The sequence below is a fragment of the Pelmatolapia mariae genome, linkage group LG3_W (assembly GCF_036321145.2).
Source record: "Pelmatolapia mariae isolate MD_Pm_ZW linkage group LG3_W, Pm_UMD_F_2, whole genome shotgun sequence".
In the NCBI taxonomy this organism is placed as follows: Eukaryota; Metazoa; Chordata; class Actinopteri; order Cichliformes; family Cichlidae; genus Pelmatolapia; species Pelmatolapia mariae.
In genome coordinates, this window is record NC_086229.1 from 89,310,055 (window position 1) to 89,333,535 (window position 23,481).

At 39.6% G+C, this 23,481-nt stretch overlaps 1 protein-coding gene across 1 annotated transcript; it reads right to left on the reverse strand.

Moving 5' to 3' along the window:
- Window positions 1–2,758: 2,758 nt before the first annotated feature.
- On the reverse strand, window positions 2,759–18,453 carry LOC134624093 (histone deacetylase 11-like). The gene is made up of 4 exons (XM_063469074.1): window positions 18,359–18,453; window positions 17,962–18,058; window positions 14,285–14,463; window positions 2,759–3,001 (listed from the first exon to the last, which is right to left on the reverse strand). Exons 1-4 carry the CDS (start codon window positions 18,377–18,379, stop codon window positions 2,759–2,761), a joined length of 540 nt encoding a protein of 179 aa, XP_063325144.1. The 5' UTR covers window positions 18,380–18,453.
- Window positions 18,454–23,481: the final 5,028 nt, after the last annotated feature.

A 23,481-nucleotide genomic window follows, 5' to 3' on the forward strand; every position in this document is an offset into this window, starting at 1 on the left:
TTAATTCAGATAAAACTGAGGTTATTGTACTCGGCCCTGAAAATCTTAGAAATATGGTATCTAACCAGATTCTTACTCTGGATGGCATTACCTTGGCCTCCAGTAACGCTGTGAGGAACCTTGGAGTCATTTTTGACCAGGACATGTCCTTCAACGCACATATTAAACAAATATGTAAGACTGCTTTCTTCCATTTGCGCAACATCTCTAAAATTAGAAATATCCTGTCTCAGAGTGATGCTGAAAAACTAGTTCATGCATTTATTACTTCCAGGCTGGACTACTGTAATTCACTATTATCAGGATGTCCTAAAACTTCACTGAAAAGTCTTCAGCTAATCCAAAATGCTGCAGCAATGGTACTGACAGGGACTAGAAAGAGAGAGCATATTTCTCCTGTTTTGGCTTCCCTTCATTGGCTTCCTGTTAAATCCAGAATTGAATTCAAAATCCTGCTCCTCACATACAAGGTCTTAAATAATCAGGCGCCATCTTATCTTAATGACCTTGTAGTACCATATCACCCTATTAGAGCACTTCGCTCTCGCTCTGCAGGCCTACTTGCTGTTCCTAGAGTATTTAAAAGTAGAATGGGAGGGAGAGCCTTCAGTTTTCAGGCCCCTCTTCTGTGGAACCAGCTTCCAGTTTGGATTCGGGAGACAGACACTATCTCTACTTTCAAGATTAGGCTTAAAACTTTCCTTTTTGCTAAAGCATATAGTTAGGGCTGGACCAGGTGACCCTGAATCCTCCCTTAGTTATGCTGCAATAGACGTAGGCTGCTGGGGATTCCCATGATGCATTGAGTTTTTCCTTTCCAGTCACCTTTCTCACTCACTATGTGTTAATAGACCTCTCTGCATCGAATTATATCTGTTATTAATCTCTGTCTCTCTTCCACAGCATGTCTTTATCCTGTTTTCCTTCTCTCACCCCAACGGGTCGCAGCAGATGGCCGCCCCTCCCTGAGCCTGGTTCTGCCGGAGGTTTCTTCCTGTTAAAAGGGAGTTTTTCCTTCCCACTGTCGCCAAAGTGCTTGCTCATAGGGGGTCATATGATTGTTGGGTTTTTCTCTGTATTTATTATTGTGCGATCTACTGTACAATATAAAGCGCCTTGAGGCGACTTTTGTTGTGATTTGGCGCTATATAAATAAAATTGAATTGAATTGAATTGAAAAGTTACAGAATGTGAGCAGAAATATGCCAAATATACACATTTATAAATGCAGAGAATACAAAAGGGATAAATAGAATAAATAGGAATAAGAATACAAGGGAACAGCACATTTTAAGTATTGTGAGTCTATTACACCGTTGGATATTAACAAAAACTACTGCACAGTGAAAAGGCACTACAGCTACTTGTTCCCCCCTCCTCTGTCCCCGTTTCCCCTCCAGCGAGGAGTTAAACAGTTTGATGGCGTGTGGGACAAAGGACTTTTTAAGTCTGCTGGTCCTTGACTTTGGGAGAAGCAACCTGTCACTGAACAGACTCCTCTGGTTGTTTATGGCCGTGTGCAGAGGCTGCCCAGCATGGTCCATAATTTCCATATTGCACCTTAATTTGTTTTTATATAAGTGTGTGGAATCAGTCTTCAGTTGAATGTTTTTAATAGGATTTATAGTAAAATGTTGTAGTGATCATTACACCCCAGCACACAGCTTGTATTCAGTATGTGTCAGATGATGTCTTTAGTATCTTTTGGAAGCGGTGATATTGTTTCAGCTGCTGCATTAATCATATTGATCTGAGTGTTTTTGTGGCTCCTTTTACAAAGTTTCTGCATGTGTAAACATCATTAGGGAAGCTCTGTGTCTAACTATAAACAACCAATCAAAAGTGAAAGCCACTGGAAACCCTACTGTACAGGCTTTCTCATTAATCACTGAACACTCTGGGTTTTAGACTTAAATCTAGACATGGTGGAAAAAACGCTGGAACAAGCAGACTGAATTTCAGGAGTCTAAAATGTTGGGGGACTTGAGTTTCTTAAGCAGTTTAAGTGCTCAGTCAAAAGTTTTAGTGTCTCAAATCTTTTCAGTTACAGGGACAATTAGTACCTGTAATAACTTTAAACATTAACAGTACATATTAGATTGGATTTAAAGCACAAAACTCATCTCGATTAAGACACTAGTTACTTATATATATAGATTTGATCTTCTTTCAATGTTAAAATTCACCCAAAGATTACTTCTGATTAAGATAATTACACTTTCATGTGCGGTTATGTTTGTTTTTATATTATATGTGTTTTATATTTATAACTTGAGACATTATTTACACACACATTCAAAGTATATTATTTAAGTACATCAAGCCTTAATATAGCATATGCTTCATATGTTATTATTAGTTTTGCATTTCCTGAGATTAAAAACTACCTTTAGCCAAAACGCTGACCTGATCACACATTACACATAAAACCCATAACTCTCCTACTGATTAAACATTTAAAAAGCTCTTTTGTGCCATATGAAAGTCGTAGCTGTGAAAACACGGTTGTTTAAAGACAGCTTTTTTCCTCTGAATGATTATTCCCTTTCAGTATGTGTCAACCTGCACATAACAAATGCGAAAATGTTACCAAAGCTTATGAATATTTAAGTGTACATGTGCAAACTTCTTGTTACATAATCTGAGTTTAGACAAGTGTTGAATGTTACAACAGCTGTCACACGATCACAGCACAATATAAAGTTACTTAGTGCTTTAAAGTCAGTTATGTTAGTGTTAGCTCCAGGATTAAGGCTCCTCAGACAGCTGTGGATGTTGACCCCGCCGATCCAGAGGTGGACGTCATGTGGGTCGTCAGCGGTGTCGATCCCTCTCCTTCCGCGGCATTGCCTTCTATTAGACCTTGCCGGTGCAGGTTGAGGATGGAGTCGGCGATTATGTGGGCTGTTTTCTTCTGATATCCTCCAGATGTCATCATGAGTACGGGGATCCCCCGACGCTTCGCAGCCCTGAACACGAGCTCATCTCTCTTTATAATGCCCTGGCAGAGAAGAAGGAGAAGAAAGTAAGAAGTAGAAGAAGAGGCAGCCTCTCCATGCTTTCAAGCACTACCTTCTCTGGATTCTCTGGACTTCTTTTCTCCTGAGAGAACAGGAAGATCTGGCCCAAAACCACACGCTAACATGAACAGACAAAGAGCTGCAAACAAAACTACACTTGTGGAGTTTTTTGTTATTGGTGATACTCTCCCATCTTTTGCCACTTTCAGGAAGAATCTTACAAAGGCTATTTAACTACCAACATGTTAAGGTGAAGGTCAAAAGGACGATGAGTGTCCCAGAGCCTCATTTGTAGAATATTGAAGCATTACAATCACGCTAATGGAGCAGGCATGGAACTCAAGAAGCACTGTGTCACACATATGCCTCATACTCCTCCCGTCCACTTTGGAGGTGTACATAAGCCATAAAATCTCCCTGTGCCACTGCCCTGCATCACTGCTGCCCATCCTCCACCTGTAGCTCCCAACTCATATTTACTCATCAATCCTAAACTTCTGTGTCATATTTGCCAGGAGTAATGAACCTAAACACCAAACTTGTACTCTAGTATATGACTGTAATAAATTAATGTGGCAAATGTGATTTGTTCGACTTAAATACTCATAAAAATGCCCATGCAAGACGAATGTGCAATGAACAGGATGATATGGAGATAATGACGGGGTAATCTACTCAACACTGTAGCTAAAACTGCCTGCCAATTCTGTGCTGAATGGTAAAAGGTTCTGTTTAAGCAAATGAGTAAAAGCATGACCTGCAGTGATCAAGCTTCAAAGCGTAAACAGACAGAAGACTAGAATAAAATATGTTGGGGAGCCTGGTGTGTGGACCAAAAACACCCAGGCCAAAGTTCCCTTAAGTGATGACAGTAAATTTAATTTAGCTGAGCCATGATGTTCACAGTCAATCTGTGCAAAGAGTGCAAGGCCTGGCCTCTGACAAACCTCCATGGCAGGGTGAACTAGGACTTGGCAATTACATTTCAAAGGCAAACTTGAGTGACAATTTTGGCCTCCAGCAATTATGAAAACAGAATAAATGTGAAAAAATGCATTTTTGTGCAATTATTTTAACTAGGTCCTCTTGCTTTGGTGGTTTTCAAGTTAACAAATAGTTGTGCTTTGTTCAACATTACAACTGCTAACCAGGATAACTGTGATTATAAGTTTAGCTACCCAACACAGAACACTAATGTTTATTAGAACTTCCTTCAGTAACACACTGGAAGCTGATATCAGAATAGGAACAAGCAGCTACCACTTTTTATGCAAGACAGTGCATCTCATTGGTAAAAGATTTGATAAAACATGCTGATGACATCGACATGTCTAGTCCAGAGTCCTGATCTGAACCCAAGGACAACCCAGTGAGGAGATAGAAGAAGAGTGTATGACCACCACTAAGAAAAAGAAAGCTGCATTAACAGACAATACCAAAATACCTACTTGAAATATGGATTTATCGCGACAGGCGATTCCCACGCACCAAGCCCGCTCTGCATAATATGCGGCGACCGGCTCTCCAATGAGGCAATGAAGCCTTCAAAACTGCTTTGTCACTTGGAGACCAAGCACCCAACATTAAAAAACAAGCCTTTGGAGTATTTTGAAAGAAAAAAGCGGGAACAACAGGGACAGAAGCAATTACTGAGGGCCTCCACAACAACAAATACAGGTGCACTGAGAGCATCATACTTGGTGGCTAACCGTATTGCTAAGGCTAAAAGGTCATTCATTATTGGTGAAGAATTGATCCTTCCTGCCACTAAAGACATTTGCTGTGAACTTTTTGGGGAGGTGGCGGCTGAAAAGATAGCACAGGTGCCTCTGTCGGCTAGCACCGTTACTCGTCGCATTGATGAAATAGCAGAGGACATTGAGACACAGTTGTTGGAGAGAATTAATACATCACCATGGTACGCTTTGCAGGTTGATGAGTCTACAGATGTGGACAATAAGGCAATACTACTTGTTTATGTGCGATACCTTTATCAGGAGGATGTGCATGAGGATATGTTGTGTGCACTATCGTTGACAACCAAAACCACAGCTGCAGAACTATTCAGGTCACTGGATGATTATGTATCAGGAAAACTTAAATGGTCTTTTTGTGTCGGCATATGCACAGACGGAGCTGCTGCCATGACCGGACGGCTGCCTGGTTTGACTACTCGGATTAAGGAGGTTGCACCTGAATGTGAATCTACACATTGTGTCATTCACAGAGAAATGCTGGCAAGCAGAAAAATGCCACCAGAACTTCACAGCGTATTGAATGATGTTGTTGGAGTTATTAACCACATCAAAGCACACGACCTCAACTCACGCCTGTTCGAGCAACTTTGTGAGGAGATGAACGCGGAGCACAGGCGCCTTCTCTTGCACACAAAAATAAGGTGGTTGTCCCGAGGGAGATCACTCGCCAGAGTTTTTGAATTACGAGAGCCGCTGCAGAGATTTTTCTCAGAAAAGAAGTCACCGCTGGCAGCACATTTCAGTGACAAGGAGTGGGTCGCAAAACTCGCTTACATATGCGACGTATTCGGCCTACTAAATGAACTCAATCTGTCCCTTCAGGGGAAAATGACAACTGTCTTCAAGTTGGCAGATAAGGTAGCTGCATTTAAACCCAAACTGGACTTGTGGAGACGATGCGTAAACAGAGGCATATTTGACATGTTTCATACATTGGCTGGATTTTTGGAAGAGACTCTGCCTGAGCAATCATTCTCCCAGCTAGTGCACGATCACCTGTCTTTGCTTTTAAAAGAGTTCGAGCGCTACTCCCCAATCACAAAAGACCCACGAACCGACAAGGAATGGATCCGCGACCCATTTGTTAATAAACCGGGTGAATCTAGCTTGTCTTTGCAAGAAGAAGATCAACTGTTGGAAATCACAAATGACGGCGGCCTTAAAAGTATGTTCGAGACATCAGCTTTGCCGGTATTCTGGATAAAAGTAAGTAAGTAAGTAAAACTTTATTTATATAGCACCTTTCAAGATAAAAATCACAAAGTGCTTCACAGAAGCTAAAACCTAAAAATAAAAATCAACCAAAAGCAAGTTTAAAAAGATGAGTTTTTAGCTGTTTTTTAAAAGCGACCACTGAGTCCACATATCTCAGGCTCAAAGGGAGAGAGTTCCACAATCTGGGGGCCACAGTTATAAAAGCTTTGTCGCCTTTTGTTTTCAGCCTCGTATGCTGGACAGCCAGCAAGCCCTGGTCACATGACCTCAGGGACCTGCTGGGAATGTATGGATGTAAAAGTTCACTTATATATGTTGGTGCTTGTCCATGCAGAGCCCTGAAAGTCAAGGTCAAAACCTTAAACTGGATTCTGAATTTAACGGGGAGCCAGTGCAGCTGAATCAGCAGGGGTGTGACATGGGAGTACTTGGAGGACTTGGTCAGAAGCTTTGCAGCAGCGTTCTGAACAACTTGCAGATGCTCCAAAGAGGCTTTACATAAACAAGTAAACAAAGAATTACAATAGTCCAGACGAGATGAAACAAATGCATGAATGACAATTTCTAATTCGGAGCGCGATACAATGGGACTCAGCTTAGCAATGTTTCTCAAGTGACAAAAACAGGAGCGAACCAGAGATTTTACATGGGCATCCAAAGTCAGAGCTGAGTCAATACTAACACCAAGGCTCCTAATAGACGGTTTTGCAAATGTAGCAAGTGGACCCAAGTTTTCCATAACACTAGGTACAAAATTTTTAGGAGAAAAGTCATGGCGGAATACCCCGAGATTGCCACAAAAGCACTAAAAACCCTGTTGCCGTTTCCAACATCATATCTGTGTGAAGCGGGGTTTTCTGCAGTAACAGCGACGAAAACAAAATTGAGGAGCAGACTGAACATAAGCAACACACTTCGGGTGTCATTGTCCCCCATTACGCCCAGGTGGGACCGTCTCGTTGCAGAGAAACAAGTACAGGGCTCTCACTGATTGAGCGTTATGGTGAGTTATATATTTTCTTGTACTTTTATATTTGTTTTGTAGTTGTGTGTCCTATTTTGAAAGAAATGTTTACGCGTTACCATAGCAACCAGAGTATTAAGGGGGAGAGAGGAGGCTGTTACTCTCAGTGTTGTTGGTGCATTTCAGGAGGACGCTGCTAATAAAGTTACACAATTACACAGTGAATTCGCGTGTAATATTATATTTACAAAATACCACAGTTTTTGTTTTGGTCGTATCATTTTATTTTGTTGTATTTATCCGTGACACCTGCCGGTCCGTGAAAATATTGTCTGACATTAAACCGGTCCGTGGCACAAAAAAGGTTGGGGACCGCTGCCTTACAGTACACAAGGCCTAACTTAAAAGATACTAGCAAACCCAGATCTTAAATCAAAAACTATTAAACAAGCCCTGGATCAGGGGCATATCATTTTTTTCACAGTTTTTTTTCTGATAGTTAGATAGCAAATTCATAAAGGCAAAATGAACACAAGGAAGCGAACAGATGCAGGGGTCTCCAAGGCCAAAACAACAAATTCTGTAACAATGTGTTATGTTACAACAAAAGTAAAACCCTGTTTTGGCCTCCCACCTGGACAATTCAATTCAATTTTTCTTTATATAGATACTGACTAATTGGTGCCACCCACACGATTTATGAATGCATCTGCTAACTAGCTAATGTTAGCACATAAATTATGTCAGCAGCCAAAACACAAACGCTAAAACTTCAAATTGTGGGGCTCAAAACCAACTGTTGACATCATGGTGTGCAAGTGACAAACATACTCAATACGTATAAAATGACTTTAATGTTTAACCATGTATTAACCATGTTAATACTACTTTGCTTCAAAATACATTTCAGTGAAACCTTAGATTCAGGCTACACGGCTCAACTTCACACAGCTGCACAGCAGTTAACAGCTGGTTTTGTATCTCGGCCCCCCATTTACTCTAATATGACTTAATGCAAGCTCTCAAACAAATGCAAATACATCCAGTCTATCCAAAACGTGTTTTTAATTAATTGATTAATCACTTACTGTCTACACCCACGCACATCCTTAACAAACACCACTTGATACTGGTCTGACAGGAGAAATAATAAACCAGTTAGCACTAAATAAACATGCTTGACACCATGTTTTTTATTTCAGTAATTAGAGGAAATTAGTAAGGCTTCCATCTGCATTTAAAATTGATCTTGGTGAAAACAAATGATTTACAGTTATACAAGCCTCTGTACACACATTTAATGATATACACTAATAAAATGGTTCTAGGAAAGTTAATACACTATGCAACGAATATCAAGCACATGAATTCAAATTGTTGATTGCCAAAATGAAGTACAATACTCAGTGATCAGCTGCAGCTACAGCGTGCTCTCATTCTTTTATGTGTGCTTCAGTCTATGTTGGATCTATTCCAATGGATTTGCAGTATGGGAAACCAAATAAGGCATTTACAGGATGCATACAGTACGTTTGGCTGTGTACATCCTTTCTTCATATCTTAATGACGCATTAATGCAGTCAGAGATTGTCCAGCTAAAGCTGCCTTTCAAATGGATTTTGTAGGACATATTTTCATATCCAGTCATGGTAGCTGGGGATCGGTCCGCCATCTGGGAGGGGCTCAGAGTAGAGCCGCTGCTTCTCCACATCGAAAGGAGGCCGTTGAGGTTGTTCGGGCATCTGACAAGGATGGCTCCTGGGCGAGGTGTCCTGGGCGAGGTGTCCTGGGCATGTCCCATCGGGAGGAGGCCACGGGGCAGACCCAGGACATTATATCTCTCGGCTGGCCTGGGAACGCCTTGGTGTTCCCCTGGACAAGCTGGCGGAGCTGGCTGGGGAGAGGGAGGTCTGAGCTTCTCTGCTTAGGCTGCTGCCCCCGCGACTAGGCCCCAGATAAGTGGAAGAAGATGGATGGATAATTTCATATCTTCAGTCAGCAACTGGTCATAGTGCCTGCCTGATGTTTCTGTCACGCCCACACAAGCTGTTTAGAGACCAGTGCCAGTAGAAATCAGAATAATGTGATTATTAGTTTGCAATCATTTCACTACCAAGCTTTTGCTTTTTGTCTTAGAATTTAAGTACACATTTTTTCTCTCAGCAGTGCATTTTTTCAACCCTCCCTCAAAGCTGTAACTCACTCAGTTTATTAATGTCAGAGCTGAGATTAATGGCACATTTGAGTTGACCATGTTCCAGTGGAACTAGTCAGAAAAACAGGTAACGTTTTACTCTCTAGCAAGGTAGAGCCATTCAGCCATCAAAAGCAATACCTGGAATACAACACAATGCCTCCACCTCCATCTTTTTTTCTTCATCCATTCAATTTTCTTTTGAATTTGGCTCTTTAGGTTTTAAGGAAGTCATCTGTAAATATTCTTTTACGTTGCATTTTTATTTATTTGATGAGTAATCATGTTGGATAACTAACGTGACAATTATTTACCAAAACATAATTGTTATTTTTGCTCAAATAAAGCACACTAGGTCCAGTCTTGACTCTTGTCTTGTCTTCACCCCATCCACTTAAACTGCCAGCATAGTCAAGCATATTTAATAGAGACTCGATTCAGTGAAATGTAGTGCATACTCAGAGTCACTTCTGACTATCCAGGCTCAGCGAAAACCCTGTTTGAGAGAAGGGACTGAGTGGCGCATTTTTTTCACATATAAGACAGTTTGTATGTTTCCCATTTTAAACCAAAATCAGCCTAACAAACAAACGAAAGCTGTTGAAATTCTATGACATCAGATATTTAATTTCTTTCTTTCCTTTTGTTTTTGCATCTTGTAATTTATATACCGTTTCAGTGACCTTAATAAATCTTAGAAACTTGAATCTTCATTGTTTTTTGTTCCCAAATTAATCACATCCTGATGTTTTCCCTCCAAGTCATGGTTGTCTCAGCTAATAATCCCTGCTATGGCTGGCAGTGTACAGGACTGATGGTGGGAGAGCAAGTAACACTTAAATATTTGAGGCTGAAAATCTGTATAAAAATTTGCACCTCCAAGTTGCGTAGTGTATCCAATGAATGTTGTCCTAATTGTGTCAAACCCAACCATGCTTTTGCTTAGTTGTGGTGAATAGGAAAGCTGTTTAGAGCTATTATTATTTATTTAATAAAGCAACCTACACAGTTCATCTGATAAGCGGACGCAATGTCTGAATAAGACATAATACAATGTAAAATTATGAGCCTAAAGACTTTTAACATTGTGTGTCCTGTAATGTCCCAAAATCATCTGATAGGCATGCAATTGGCAGCTGGATGCTCTAATAAACTGGTTCTAAGAAACGGTGGGATACACAGAAATGCTGCGCCCAGATGAATATGATTTTTAGCTTTAACCCTCACATCTTTTAACTGCTTCATTCATTCTCTGTGTTGCATTGACTTTTAGCAATGTAACTGTAAAGCTGTATATTTGTGTAAGTGAGAGCTGCAGGTCGTCCTCATTAAAAGAAATGTCTCCCACTGAGCTCTGGTAAACCTCCAGAGAATCACTCTGTCACCGAAGCAAACATTTGAAAACTTCCAAATGTCACAAACATGAGTTTTGGGGCAGACCCAGAGATTATGTTTTGTAGACATGTTATTATAGGATTAAGGTGAGGAATGAATTCAGCAGCTGTGGTGAAGTGTTTTGGCCCCAGCTGAAACAATGATGCGGTCTAGATTTGCTACAGCTACAGAGACTTTTCTCTGCCTAGGCTCTTCTCCATGGCAACAGGAGCTGAGCTTATGTGTCATATTTTTTAGGACCAGACACTGTTTTCTCTTTTGGGGATTTCAATAAACACACTTCCATACATTTAAGCTTTTTACAGTAGCTAAAAACACTTCCAGAATCAGCTATCCCTACTCAGTGCCCGATTCATCATGTATACCTATAACACATTTCAACTTTCATATCAACTTTACCTTTATACATTTTTCCAGCACTGACAAATGTTTGATCATCCTCTGACTGCCTAGTCATAGGTGGTGAAGATTGCACTGTATTTATACTTCCTGTTTATAAACTACATACTACAATAAGTATTGGGTACAGGACATTGACCACACTGCTAAAGTAATAAACCTGGATGTGAGGTAAGTATTAGAAGCAGGGCTAAATATATATATATATATATACATATAGAATAGTTCGGTAAAACTCAATGTTGTGACCTCAGTGCTAGGGCTGTTTGATATAACGATATATATCGGATGACGATATAAAAACGTGTATCGTTTCATTTTACGCTATCGTTTGTTTCGTGGTGTCGCAAAATAAACAGTTTATGGCAATATTTTTTCATCGTTTTGATGGTCACTGTAGTGGCTATATTAATTTCTTAAAGTTCTCTCTTGCTCTTATATTTATTATAACCACACTACAGACGGACAAGCGCTTGTTTTTATGCGTTGTCGTTAGCAACAACGATGGTAAAACCATCGCGTGTCCGCTTGTTTATTTTCCACATAAACATTTCACAATAAAGCTCAAGATCCTGTTGAGACTTTTCAAAATAAACTGAATCACGTGAACGAGTATGCAGAGTGTTTATGGATGAGAAGCAAAAAAGAGTCATCAGGTGCTAAAAAATAAACCTTAAACTCAAACGTTAGAACAGGCTTTTCCCTGCAGCACGCTGTGTAATAAATACTCAAAGAAAATGGCGGCCGTTACAACTTATGTCTAAAAATGTATCGTTTCATGCATTGGTTAAAACTCTCGACTCCAGGTACACGATGCCCAGCTGGAAACACTTCACGCAAGTCGAGCTGCCTGAGATTCACAGAATTTACAGAAAATGTAAAAATTTTGTGATTTATATCGTTATCGGATGATAGATGTCTTATATCGGGATATGAGATTTTAGTCATATCGCACAGCCCTACTCAGGGCTAAAATACGGAGCTGAATTAACACCTCTGTGACACTGTAGGGATTTATTTTGATTAGCTGACAAAAACGGAAGGATATTGTCAGAACAGATAAAACAGTAGTATGTTATAGGATTTCTCTGGTTTTTAAATTTCCTCCAGTGTTGCTTTTAGCAGTGTGAGTGTGTGTGTGTGTGTGTGTGTGTGTGTGTGTGTGTGTGTGTGTGTGTGTGTGTGTGTGTATGTGTATGTGTGTATCCATATCCAGTATATAACAGGTTTTAAAAAGAGGTAAATAAAGCCAAAATACAGAAGCAGTGTGTGAAAAACAAAGTACATTGTTATGGCTTCCATAGAAATTAATAGGGTTAAGTAGCATCCAGGTATGGATAATCAAATGTTAACTATGTATGTTAACACAATTCCCAGGAAGAAAGAAATGGACAGCTATCCAGTTGCTGTCGATTAACATGGACATGGACTTAGGGTTATAACCCTAAGTCCAGCTGTCAGTTTTCCCAGAAGTGGTTGTCCTAGCAAATTCATCTCAAGATCAGACTGTACAATGCTTATGTTATAGATAAGAGGCAAAACAAAATAGGAGGAAGCTTGAAGGAAGAGAATGTGAACAGTATTGTGGAGATGAAGAGATTGTCAGACAGGAGTTTGTGGCTGCAAGTCAAAGGGCTGATATTAAACATTGTCAGTGCATATGTCCTACAGGACATGTAGGTGAAGGGAACAGAGGTGATGAGGAGGAGTTGGGTAGGTAAGGTATTAGGCAGAGAAATTATGCTGATGAGTCGTAATATTTATAGTGAGTTGTATGTGAGGCTGGACACTAAGGAAGGAGAAAATGAATTATATCAGTTATCAGCGTGAGGCAGAAAGATCCAACTGAAAAGAATGCACAGCGGGTTAGGGTGATTAAGGACAGAGATGGAAATGTACTAAAGACTGAAGAGAGTGTGTTGGACGGAGCACTTTGTGAAACTCATAAAAATAGAAAATATGAGAGAGAGGAGGACAGATGGAGGACAGTTAGTGAATCACAAAGTGTAGAGTATTAGTAAGGAGGAAGTGAGGGCAGATATGAAGAGTGGATCCAGATGTCGAGGACAGAGGGCACTGGACGTTTTTATCAGACTTTTTAACATGATTGTGGAGACTGACAGGATGCCTGAGGAGTAGAAGAACTGTACTGGCAGCTATTTTCATGAACAAGGGTTATGTGCAGAAGGTACAGAGGGATAAAGCTGATGAGCTATACCATGAAGCTATTGGAAAGAGTAGTTGAAGCTAGGTTTAGAAGAGAAATGACAATCAGTGTGCAGAAGAGCACTACAGATGCGATGTATACTTTCAGAGTGTTGATGGAGAAGTTTAGAGGTCAGAAGGAGCTTCATTGCTTCTTTGCTGATCTAGAGAAAGCATGTGACAGGGCACCAAGAGAGAAACTGTTGTACGGCACGAGGAAGTCTAGTGGCAGAGAAGCATGTAAGGGTGTTACAGGACATTTATGAGGACAGCAAGACAGTGATGAGGTATATGGTAGGAGTCACATATGGGTTCAGGGATCAGCTCTGCACCCCATCTTGTTTGCGATGGTGATGCACAGGTTGACTAATGAGGTTAAGCAGGAGTCTCAGTGGACAATTATGTTGACAGATGACACTGTAATCTGTAGTGAGAGTAGAGAGCAGGTGATAAAGAGCCTGGACAGGTGCAGGTATGCTCTGGAGAAAAGACGAACTGAAGTTAGTAGAAGCAGGACAGAATACATGTGGATGAATGAGACGGAGACAGCTGGAAAGGTTATCATGCAAGGAGCTGGCAGCAGTGTTAGAAAAACAAAACAAAACAGGAGTCTGAGCTCGAGGAGACAGAGTTGAAAATGTTAAGATTTTCATTGAGAGTGACCAGGATGGACAAGATTAGAAATAAGTACATCAGAGTGACAGCTCAGGTTGAGCAGTTCGAACACGTGTGGAGGAGGGACGGAGGATATATTGGATAAAGGATTTTAAAGATGGAGCGTCAAGGCAGAAGGAAAAGAGGAAAACCACAAAGAAAATTCATGGATGTAGTGCAGGAGGACATGCAGAGGATGGATGTGATGGAACACTATGGATATGGATAGGGTGAGATGGAGAAAGATTATCTCCTGTGGCGACCCATAAAGCAAATTAAGAAGCACTTTCTTTTTACCTGACTATAGGTTTGCTGGGCTGCTAAACTTTTATTGCATGAGCAGAAACCCCACTAATGATGATCCAGACCTCTGGACCGTCATTAGCAGAGGTCATTTGCCAACTCAGAAATGGCAAATGTCATCCCAGCTCACTGTTGCTACTCTGAAACCCTTGTATAAAATAATCGGTAGTGACAGTACCTGTGGTGATATTGAGAGTCCTCCAAGTGGGTCCCCATCCAAGATGTCTGTCCCTGCATTATAAATGATGATATCAGGCAAGACCTCATTCAGTGTTCCCTCCATGTGGAGCTCAACCTTCTGAAGGTACTCTGAGTCTTCAGTGCCCCAGTCCAGCTCTACCTTCCTTTTTATTGCTCCTGTTGTTGAATAAAAAATTAATACAAGACTGGTGCATATAAGACACAGTAAAGCTACCGAACATAGCAACTCAAGAACCCAACTGATACAAAGTAGAAGCATTTATGGGGAGTTGATTCCAAAGACATCACTTATACATGCTCTAGGAATTGCTGCAGTATTTCAACAGGATTTCTTTTAGAACTGGCAGAGTTCTGAGAGCAATAAAAGAAATGAATATTATGAGAAAGTGTAAGATTAAATCGTCGACTGACTGTAATGAAACTGGTATGGCAATAGTGAAGGAAGCCATTGATGGCATTGTAAAACTTCTGACTCGTATCTGTAATATGTGCTTCCAAATGGATACTTTTCTAAGTAAATTGAAAATCTTTCTACTGTTAGATAAAGCAGGAAGTAACCATCATCTTTCCAACCTCAGATTAGTGTCTATACTTCCCCTGTTTTAATACATATTAGAAAAACTTTTTATTAATAGGTTAGACAGTTTTATTGAAAAGTACAAGCAGTTTGACATATTATGACACGGTATGGCACTGAGTGAGACCATTAACCACCAAGTATAAATCAGTGAAATGGAAGGGTAAAGCTTAAACACGGCCCATGCCATATTTTTGGTTAACAGACAACAATTCATCAGAAAAGTCAATATAAAATATTTACTAATACCATTTTTGAAGTCACACAGGAGTGGGGCTACAGACAGAGCAAATAAAGCATTAATGATACTTCAATTTGATTTACTCATGGATGCTAATCATAGTTTTCACTCTAAAGAGCACTTGCACCTGAGAAATGGTGGTGTAAAAAGAAAATGAATAAGATATTGAAAAAGATATTCAATAACAATGAATATTTACTTTGGAGTCTTTGTGTTTGTATATGGATACTTTATAGATACCTTAATGGTCCCAGGTTGGAGCCCTTTCTGCTTTCAGAACTCCTTTAATTCTTCATAAAACAGACCCAACACAGCGCTGAAACAATCCTTAGAGATTTTGTTCCATAGCATCACATAGAGATTTTTCAGCTTTGAATTTCACCAAATCCCAAGAGTGCTCTGTTGGATTGAGATCTGCTACTAAGGAGGCCATGTCAGCTTTGTGAAATCATGCTGCTTCCTGTGGAAGCATCCATAAAAAGATGGCTACACTCTGGTCATACAATACTACATATATGTTGTGTTTAAATCATGCTCACCGGGTACTAAGTGATCCAATATGTGCCAAGAAAATATCTGTCCCACACCATTACACCACCACCAAGCCTGAAGCACTGAAAGAAGTCAGCATGGATCTATGCTTTAATATTTTTTTACACCAAATCCTGACCCTACCTTTCAAATGTTGAAATCAACACTGATAAGGCAACATTTTTACAGCCTTATGCCGTCCTATTTCAGTGAGTCTGAGTAACCTGAGTTTCTTGTTCTTGGTGCTTTAAAGTTCAATAGGGATGCCCTCGTTGTTCCCATGGTTATAATGTGTTTATTTGAGTTACTGTTGCCTTCCTGTCAACTTGAAGCAGTCTGGCCATTCCCCTCTGGCAACAATGAGGCATTTTAAGTCAGAGAGCTGCTGTTCATTGGAAAACTATGAGCTAGCTAAGACTATTAGCAGAATCTAAAATAAAAGCTGTCAGTTTAGACATCTGTGTATTCATGTTGCATGCCTGGTCTGTACCACTGCATATGAAATTTTGTTAAATGGGAAAAGCTTTTAATTCCATGTAATTCTTTGTTTCTTATTTCAGAGTTAGCGACCTAAAGTTACACTTGTAAACATTAATCTTACATATTGCACCTTTAAAGTGTACTGAATACAGTGTTAATTTTGACAGCAAATGTTAATTTAGTTTTAGTCATAATTTAGGCATCAGATTTATTTTAGTTTAGTTTCAGTTGATAAAATATAAGATTATCATAGATAAAATCTGAAGTAGATTCCTTTGACTAAAATGTTTTACCAGTGAGAGTTTCTCCACACCGTTTGCAAAAATATTATTTTCCTTAACATCAAACACGAAATGTGTCTGCTCTTCTCTTCCTCCCAAGAATTCACATTATGTCGTGTTTTCATGGAAGCATTTAATTAATCGACGAAAGTGTCAATACATTTTATCATAGTGTTTAAAAGCGTTCGTTCTTGTCGCCAACGAAAACTAACGAAAATTAAAAGTTGACAAAATTATCACTGATTGAATAAAGCACTGTGTCAGTAGGTGAAAGTGGCTTTGGATGTAAAAACAATTTAAAATACATCTTCAGCATCCCTAGTTTAAAAAAAAAATAAACTAACCAAACTTCTATAACAAGGATGCTGGATGTTACGTGTTTGATCTTCAACACAGTGGATGTGACATGTAAAAAGCAGCACAATATGGTCAATATTGTTCCCTTTACCTGTATTTGTGTATGACGGACACTGGAGAAGATGGCTAATTATTTATAACAAGTATCAAGTAAGGATGCCGGACCAATGTATGATTTAGCTCTTCCGACTTTTGTTTATGAGACCTTTTCATGTATATTTTACAGTACATTTTATTGACTTTCTTTAGTAATACTCTGTTTCTAACATGATTAACAAATCAAACTAAAACAACATCTGATTTTTTTAATAGAACATCAATGTAGGTACCTGGATTTCTTCATTCTAAAATTTTACAATTCTGCAGAAGTGCTTTAATTCCATTTATACTAATTAAACTAATTAGAAAACCTTAATGTTTTTAAACAGAATAAGGCTGTAAAAGCAGGAAGAGCCAGTGCAACGGCACATTAAAGCCAAACAAAAAGTTCTTGGTAGTTTTTACAAGACTTTCAAGGAAAAAAAACATATAAGCTTGGGCTTTAAAGGTACAGAGAAATAAATGTGTCTCAGAGGAAAAAATATGAAAAAGAACACGACTGCAGTTTTTTTTTTTTATCTTAAACAAGCCAGAATATACATTTATTTTACTCTCTTAAGCAGAGAGACAATTATAAAATGTCTTAAATTCAATTAATTGTGCAGAGCAAGATAACTGGATGGAACGGAGAGAATTTTTTTTTAAGGCAGACTGCGACATTTGCTCTGCAGAGTATTGTTAGAATCAGGACACAGTGGAATGTGGTCCCTGTCAGAGGAGCTTTAATGTATTGACAGATTAATTTGTGCAGAAGCCATGATTATGGTGTTGCAGGGGCTGCTGTGTGCTAGATTTCCCGCTGAGTGCTAACAGAGTGAGTTGTAGTGCTCGGGGAAATCACAGCATAATTAAAACACAGTGACACCTAAGGGATTGGAGTGGGGGGAGGCAACTAACCACTGCTACTACCTCAACCTTGATGGGGTATTTGGAGAAGTGTTGGGTTTGTTTTTGTCGTGCATTTAAGGCCCACAGAACATGTGAATGACATAAACCTGTTTGAAGGTACGAATCATTTCAAAATTGTTATGAAATGAAAGGTCAAAAGAGGCAGTTTGAGAGGAAAATCGACAGTGCTTTTCACTCACTTTTGGCATATTCGTCTCCAGGATAAATGTAGCGATTATACATATCCATGATGAACACTCGCCTGTCGTCCAAAAAGTCACACTCGTGTCCATTTCCCTGTAAAATAGCAGGACCACGGGCCATTAAAAAAACAAACAAACATGAAAACATTTTGATGCTGTCACTGTTTCTCCAAACATCATTAAGCACTGACAAACTGAATCAAGTAAGCCTTTTTCACCCTGAAGATGTCTTTGACAGTCAGCTACAGTACATCATTTGAAAGTGCTGAGGTCCACACAGGTGTCCCTCAGACCCATTTGTTTACCCGAAACATGACTGACAGCAGCAGATGAGGAATAAATAGTCTTGTCATCTGAAGGCATTAAATGTTAAAAATGCTTTCAAAAAACTCACGGCTGTTCCATCACTTTTCATGGTGGGCACAGTGTCACCGAGGAGCCAACATTAGCTCAAAGGCTGTGAAAGCAGAGAAGGCAGATGCTGCATCAAGAGCAGACAATTAAATAAAGAATCACCAGTCTCCAGAACGATGACGCCACGATGTAACAACAGCTTCACTGTGTGAACAGCTCAGTCTGATGCTGTGGGTTTGCTTGTGAGAAGTAAATCTCTCCCAGCTGCAGTCAAAAAAGGAACGCTTTCAGTGGTTGATGCCATGATGTCCATCATGCATGTCACTCCATGACTTGCATGATGGACATGCAGTGGCAAAAATACAATTTCTAAAAGAGCAGCACTAAACTACACTGTGAGTCTGTAACCCAAACTGTATTCCCGCTGGATTGTTTATTATTAATTACTTTTAATTTAGTTATTATTATATTATGAAACTCCCTGGGACCAAACTGACTTCACTTTATGTGAAGGCTAAACTTAGTAGAAAACATGACTTTTTTAGATGAATGATATTGACAAACATTCTTATAAATCCCAAAGAAACTAGGTGTACTAGTTATTTAGTGAGAGTGAAACTAAATATTACAGTGATTATTATTCAACAAGAGGGTGTGAGAATATGTTTAGGCTTAGTTTTCATGAATAAATAATGGGACAGTTTAACATGTTACATGTTGCTGAGGTTGTATTTACCAAAGACTTGCAAAAGACCAGATGATCTTTTTATTATATGATGCATAAAACCTCCAATTTTCTTTTACTTGATTGTCCCCTATAGCATTGAATGTCAATTTGGACTAAGCCTTCAGATTTGATCTGGTCTCAATTTGCAAAAAATGTATTTCAATTGATATTACAATTTGATTTATAATAAAATTCCTCTCCTCAAGCAAACCATGCCAAGGAGCCAAGTCAATTTGATCAAGGCCGTGCAGATATATTACAGCCGGTTTGGTGTCGGGTAATCCAAGAAGGAAAAAAAAAAAAAATCAGGTATCCCATCATCCATCAGCAGCCCATATAGACATATAACCCAGATAACTTTAGGTGTTTGAATGAAAACAACTTCTGAATAAGGGAAAAAAGTCTATAATAGAGATGTGCTGGGACATTTTTTATGATCCTATTATTCTGGTCAGAGAGGATACAAGAGTATCATAATAATCAACAGATTAGTATACAGTTAGAAAAAAAACTTCACTCCATTACTGGAATTGATTAATCAAACCAAATAAAAATGGTTGACTCCAGTAATCTATATATTCGTAATCATAAATTTTGGCGGTGTTTTTATTCTTACAGTGAAATCAAAAATATCATGCATGGTTGTCCCTCTAAGACAAAAGGTTTTGAAGAGCATGTGGGTGGGGCTACAATGCTCAGCCAGAGTGGTGTGGCAAATCACAGGTATTTATGCAGCAATTTTCTGCTCTTAGTGAGCACTCGAAGTGTTTCTATACTAAAAGCCATATTCACCAAGGACACTTCGACATGCGGTTTGGAGAATGGTAAGTCACATTGCCCCCTTACAGCCACCGAGCTCTGTCCCTTAGATAACCACATTAAAGAGGCATCAAAACAGGAAGACAGTAGTAGTGACGTGGCAAGCAGAGATCACGGGATGTCAGTTAAATTGACCAATTGTACCACTGCGGGGTCCAACAATGAGTTCAAGGATTTCATACTGATACCTAATGGCAGCCAGGGTGCCACTGCCTAGTCTGTGGAGGTCTCAAATACCAAATATACAGGACCTATACTAGAGGAGACTGGGTGCTCAGCCCACCCTAATGAAGTCAGTTTCTGATTGTTTGGTTAGAGACATTCACACCAGTGGTCTGTTGGAGGGCACTTTGTAGGGCACTACAATGTCCATCCTGTTCCTCTTTGCATATCCAGTCAGAAACATTGATGAGGGAAAAAATGTCCAACTGTAAACCCATTCCAGTTTGGGGATTGTCTCATTGTTGCCCCTTTAGTGCTTCAGTTGTTAATTTCAGTAACAGCAAAGCAGCTGAAACTGATTAACAACACCCTCTGCTACCTAACTGACCACATCAACATCCCACACGTTTCACTGAATAAACTCTGTATAATAGTATATATATGACAGGAAATACAGAAAAGCAGAATACATCCTATTTTAATTGGTAACTTTGGATGGACATGTAATGATATGCACACAGATTTTCTTTCTCCTCCCTTTTTTAATAGTTTGGAGAACTTGAGATGAAATGTATGGAGGACCACAAGAGCCACGCGCATCGAAATAAAAATTTCTGTGCTTAAATAATGAATTGTAGAATAAATTCTGCAATTGTAAATTCATTTTTGAATTCCAATTTAATAAACTGCATTTCAAAATCCTTTTTCCAATTGCAATTTAATAAACTGCATTTCAAAATCCTTTTTCCAATTGCAATTTAATAAACTGCATTTCAAAATCCTTTTTCCAATTGCACTTTAATAAACTGCAGTTCAAAATCCATTTCCCTTTCCTGTTCGCTCCGGGATTAGGTGCTGGATTAGGTGCTGGATTAGCTGCTGGATTAGCTCTTCGATTAACAACTTGCTGGAGGCTATTCAAATTAGCCACACCGTGGGATGTAAGGAGCTCTCTGATTGGTTGGACAGATACAGGCTGTCTGCCTGGATTTTTCTAGCTCATAGCTTCGCCCTGCTAAGAAGCGTGTGTGCTTGTACAAAGGCCGTTCAGCCTCGGGATTTACACTCGGCTCGACACAGATATGTGAAGAATGAAGGGACCCTGCAGCGAAACGGAGAGCCCAACCTCTGACTGAGTGCCTGTTTTCGCAGTCTGACCACCTGTTGAAGGTAACGTGCTAACATGGCTAACGCTAGCATCACCGCACGTAGCCCCGTTATTTTAAGGACATCTTAGTTTATGAAAGTTTTATGTCGCAGCTGTACGAGCTAGCTACGTGTTTTGTAAGCTGCTGTGCTCTTCACAAATAAAGCTGGAAGCAGCTCAGACTGTTAGAACCAGCACTGAGCCCTGTTACATTTATACCGTGTTAGAGCAATGGCTGCAACCTACAGCCTTTAAACTAGCGATTAAAATGCTGACAGTAAACTCGTCAGTCCAGATGTTACCACATTACTTTGTGATACTTAAGAGTTAAAACAACTGATGTAACAACTGATGTAGCAACACACTGTGTGACAAACTGCACACAGTTTCTGTGTTTGCTGATGTTTGTTAAGCTGATAGAAACGCTGCATTTGAAATTACTTGCCATTTAAAGAAAGTAAATTCCCTTTATGCTAAAATAATAACTCTCTGCAATGCAATAAAAGTAAAAGTAAAAATCATCTGCAATAATGAGCACACTGCACCAGTCAGCTGTGGTGACAAGAGAGCCTAATGTGAAAGCAAAGCTGTTGATTTCGCAGTGACCAGAATGACCAGGATCCCCCCCAGAACCTCTTAGGTGAGATCTTCCTGACACAAGCCCCACAGCTGGCCCAGGACACATTGCAGAGATCACATCTCTTGGCTAGACCGGGAATGCCTTGGTGCCCCCAAGACAGCTGGAAGAGTTGCCCAGGGAGAAAATTCTGGGCACCTGTGTTGCTCCAGTGAACAAGACCCTAGTAAGCAGTAGAAAGGGACGGCTACACAGACGGATGGATGGGGTTTTCCTTCGTCTTAGCTGGGCAGGTGGGCTGTGGAAGCAAGAGGTGGAGTGTGGAGGCTTTTGTTCCATCAATTTCTCTTCTTTACCAAAGACAAGTCTGAAAGAGAGTTACTCCTCTCTGACGTCTCAGATGGATTCACTTGGTGTGAATCTTTCATTGCACTAACAGTAAGTGAACTGGTTTCAACTTGAGTAAAGTTATTTTCACTTCACCTGCCTCTTATATGCTCTGTATCTTTGGGGATGGACTTTCTGTGGATTGGGACTCAGATTAAAACCCAAAATCTGTTTACACCCAGAGAAAGTGGAAGCATAAGAAAGGAGAGAACTTGACATGACCTTAAGTAACAACAAATCAAAAGCTGAATTCTCACACTGAAGAGTGTAACCATTTTATTAAGAAAGTAATAAAAATATGACCATGCAATAATTTCAGAAACAGCAATGGTGTGTGTCCAATGAGTGAAAAAGGGAAAAGTGTGTTTTATGCTATATTCTCAGTGTTGTCATTGTAATATAACAATATGGTTGGGTGAATAAGGCAGTCTTTTCTAATCTTAGAAGTAAATACAGTGCACATTTTTTCATAACATGCTTTGTAAAACTGTTGGTGCAATGCAGTGTTCAATAGTGTATACAGCAATGTGGAGCTTGTTTAACCCTGAACAAGATTCACACTTCCTTTTGTTAATTTTTTTACTTGCCACTATTCTGTTGTTGGATTTCACTTAGGTTGTTGCTGCTGTCTGTTTTTGTGTAATTTTGTACTTGTGACAAGTAGTGAATAAAGTTATTTAAAAAAGACGCAGAAAGGCGAACTTCAGTCAGTGGAGAATATTGTAATAATTTGCGAAGGCTTCTCAGTCGAGCAGTAACTGAATTGCTCATTTACTGAACGTGCAACATGTACAGAACTCTTCTGGGAACTAGTCAACCCAACTTAGTGAAACACACACTGAATGCATGCTTGCCCCGCCCACCCACCTACCTACCTCTACCAACCACCACTCCATATCCTGACTGACATGACCTGTGATCCAGTGATTGACAGGAGAGGAAAGACAGGCCAACTTTGTTAACTCTTCGTTAAGATATGCTCGAGAGGACAAAAGATTTTGCACCTCGTTATTGTTGGACCTCTGTGTGGAAACTGCAAACAGGACGTCATAAGGTAATGCAAAGGACTCTCCCCTATGGGCAGAAATCTGTGCCATCAGAAACTGAATTTGAATAAGTTAAATTTAAATCTGAATTGTAACTTGAATAAAAGCTTTTGAAAACTGAATTTGAATTAGTCTAATTTGAAATTGAATTTATGGTTTGAAAATGATCATCACTAAATTGAAATTGAATTTTATATATTGAAAATGAATTCATTTGCTTTGAAACTGCATTTTATCCTTTAAAAATTCAGCTCTCGAATAATTTCAGTTTCACTCTCACCATTCAGTTTCAGTTCCA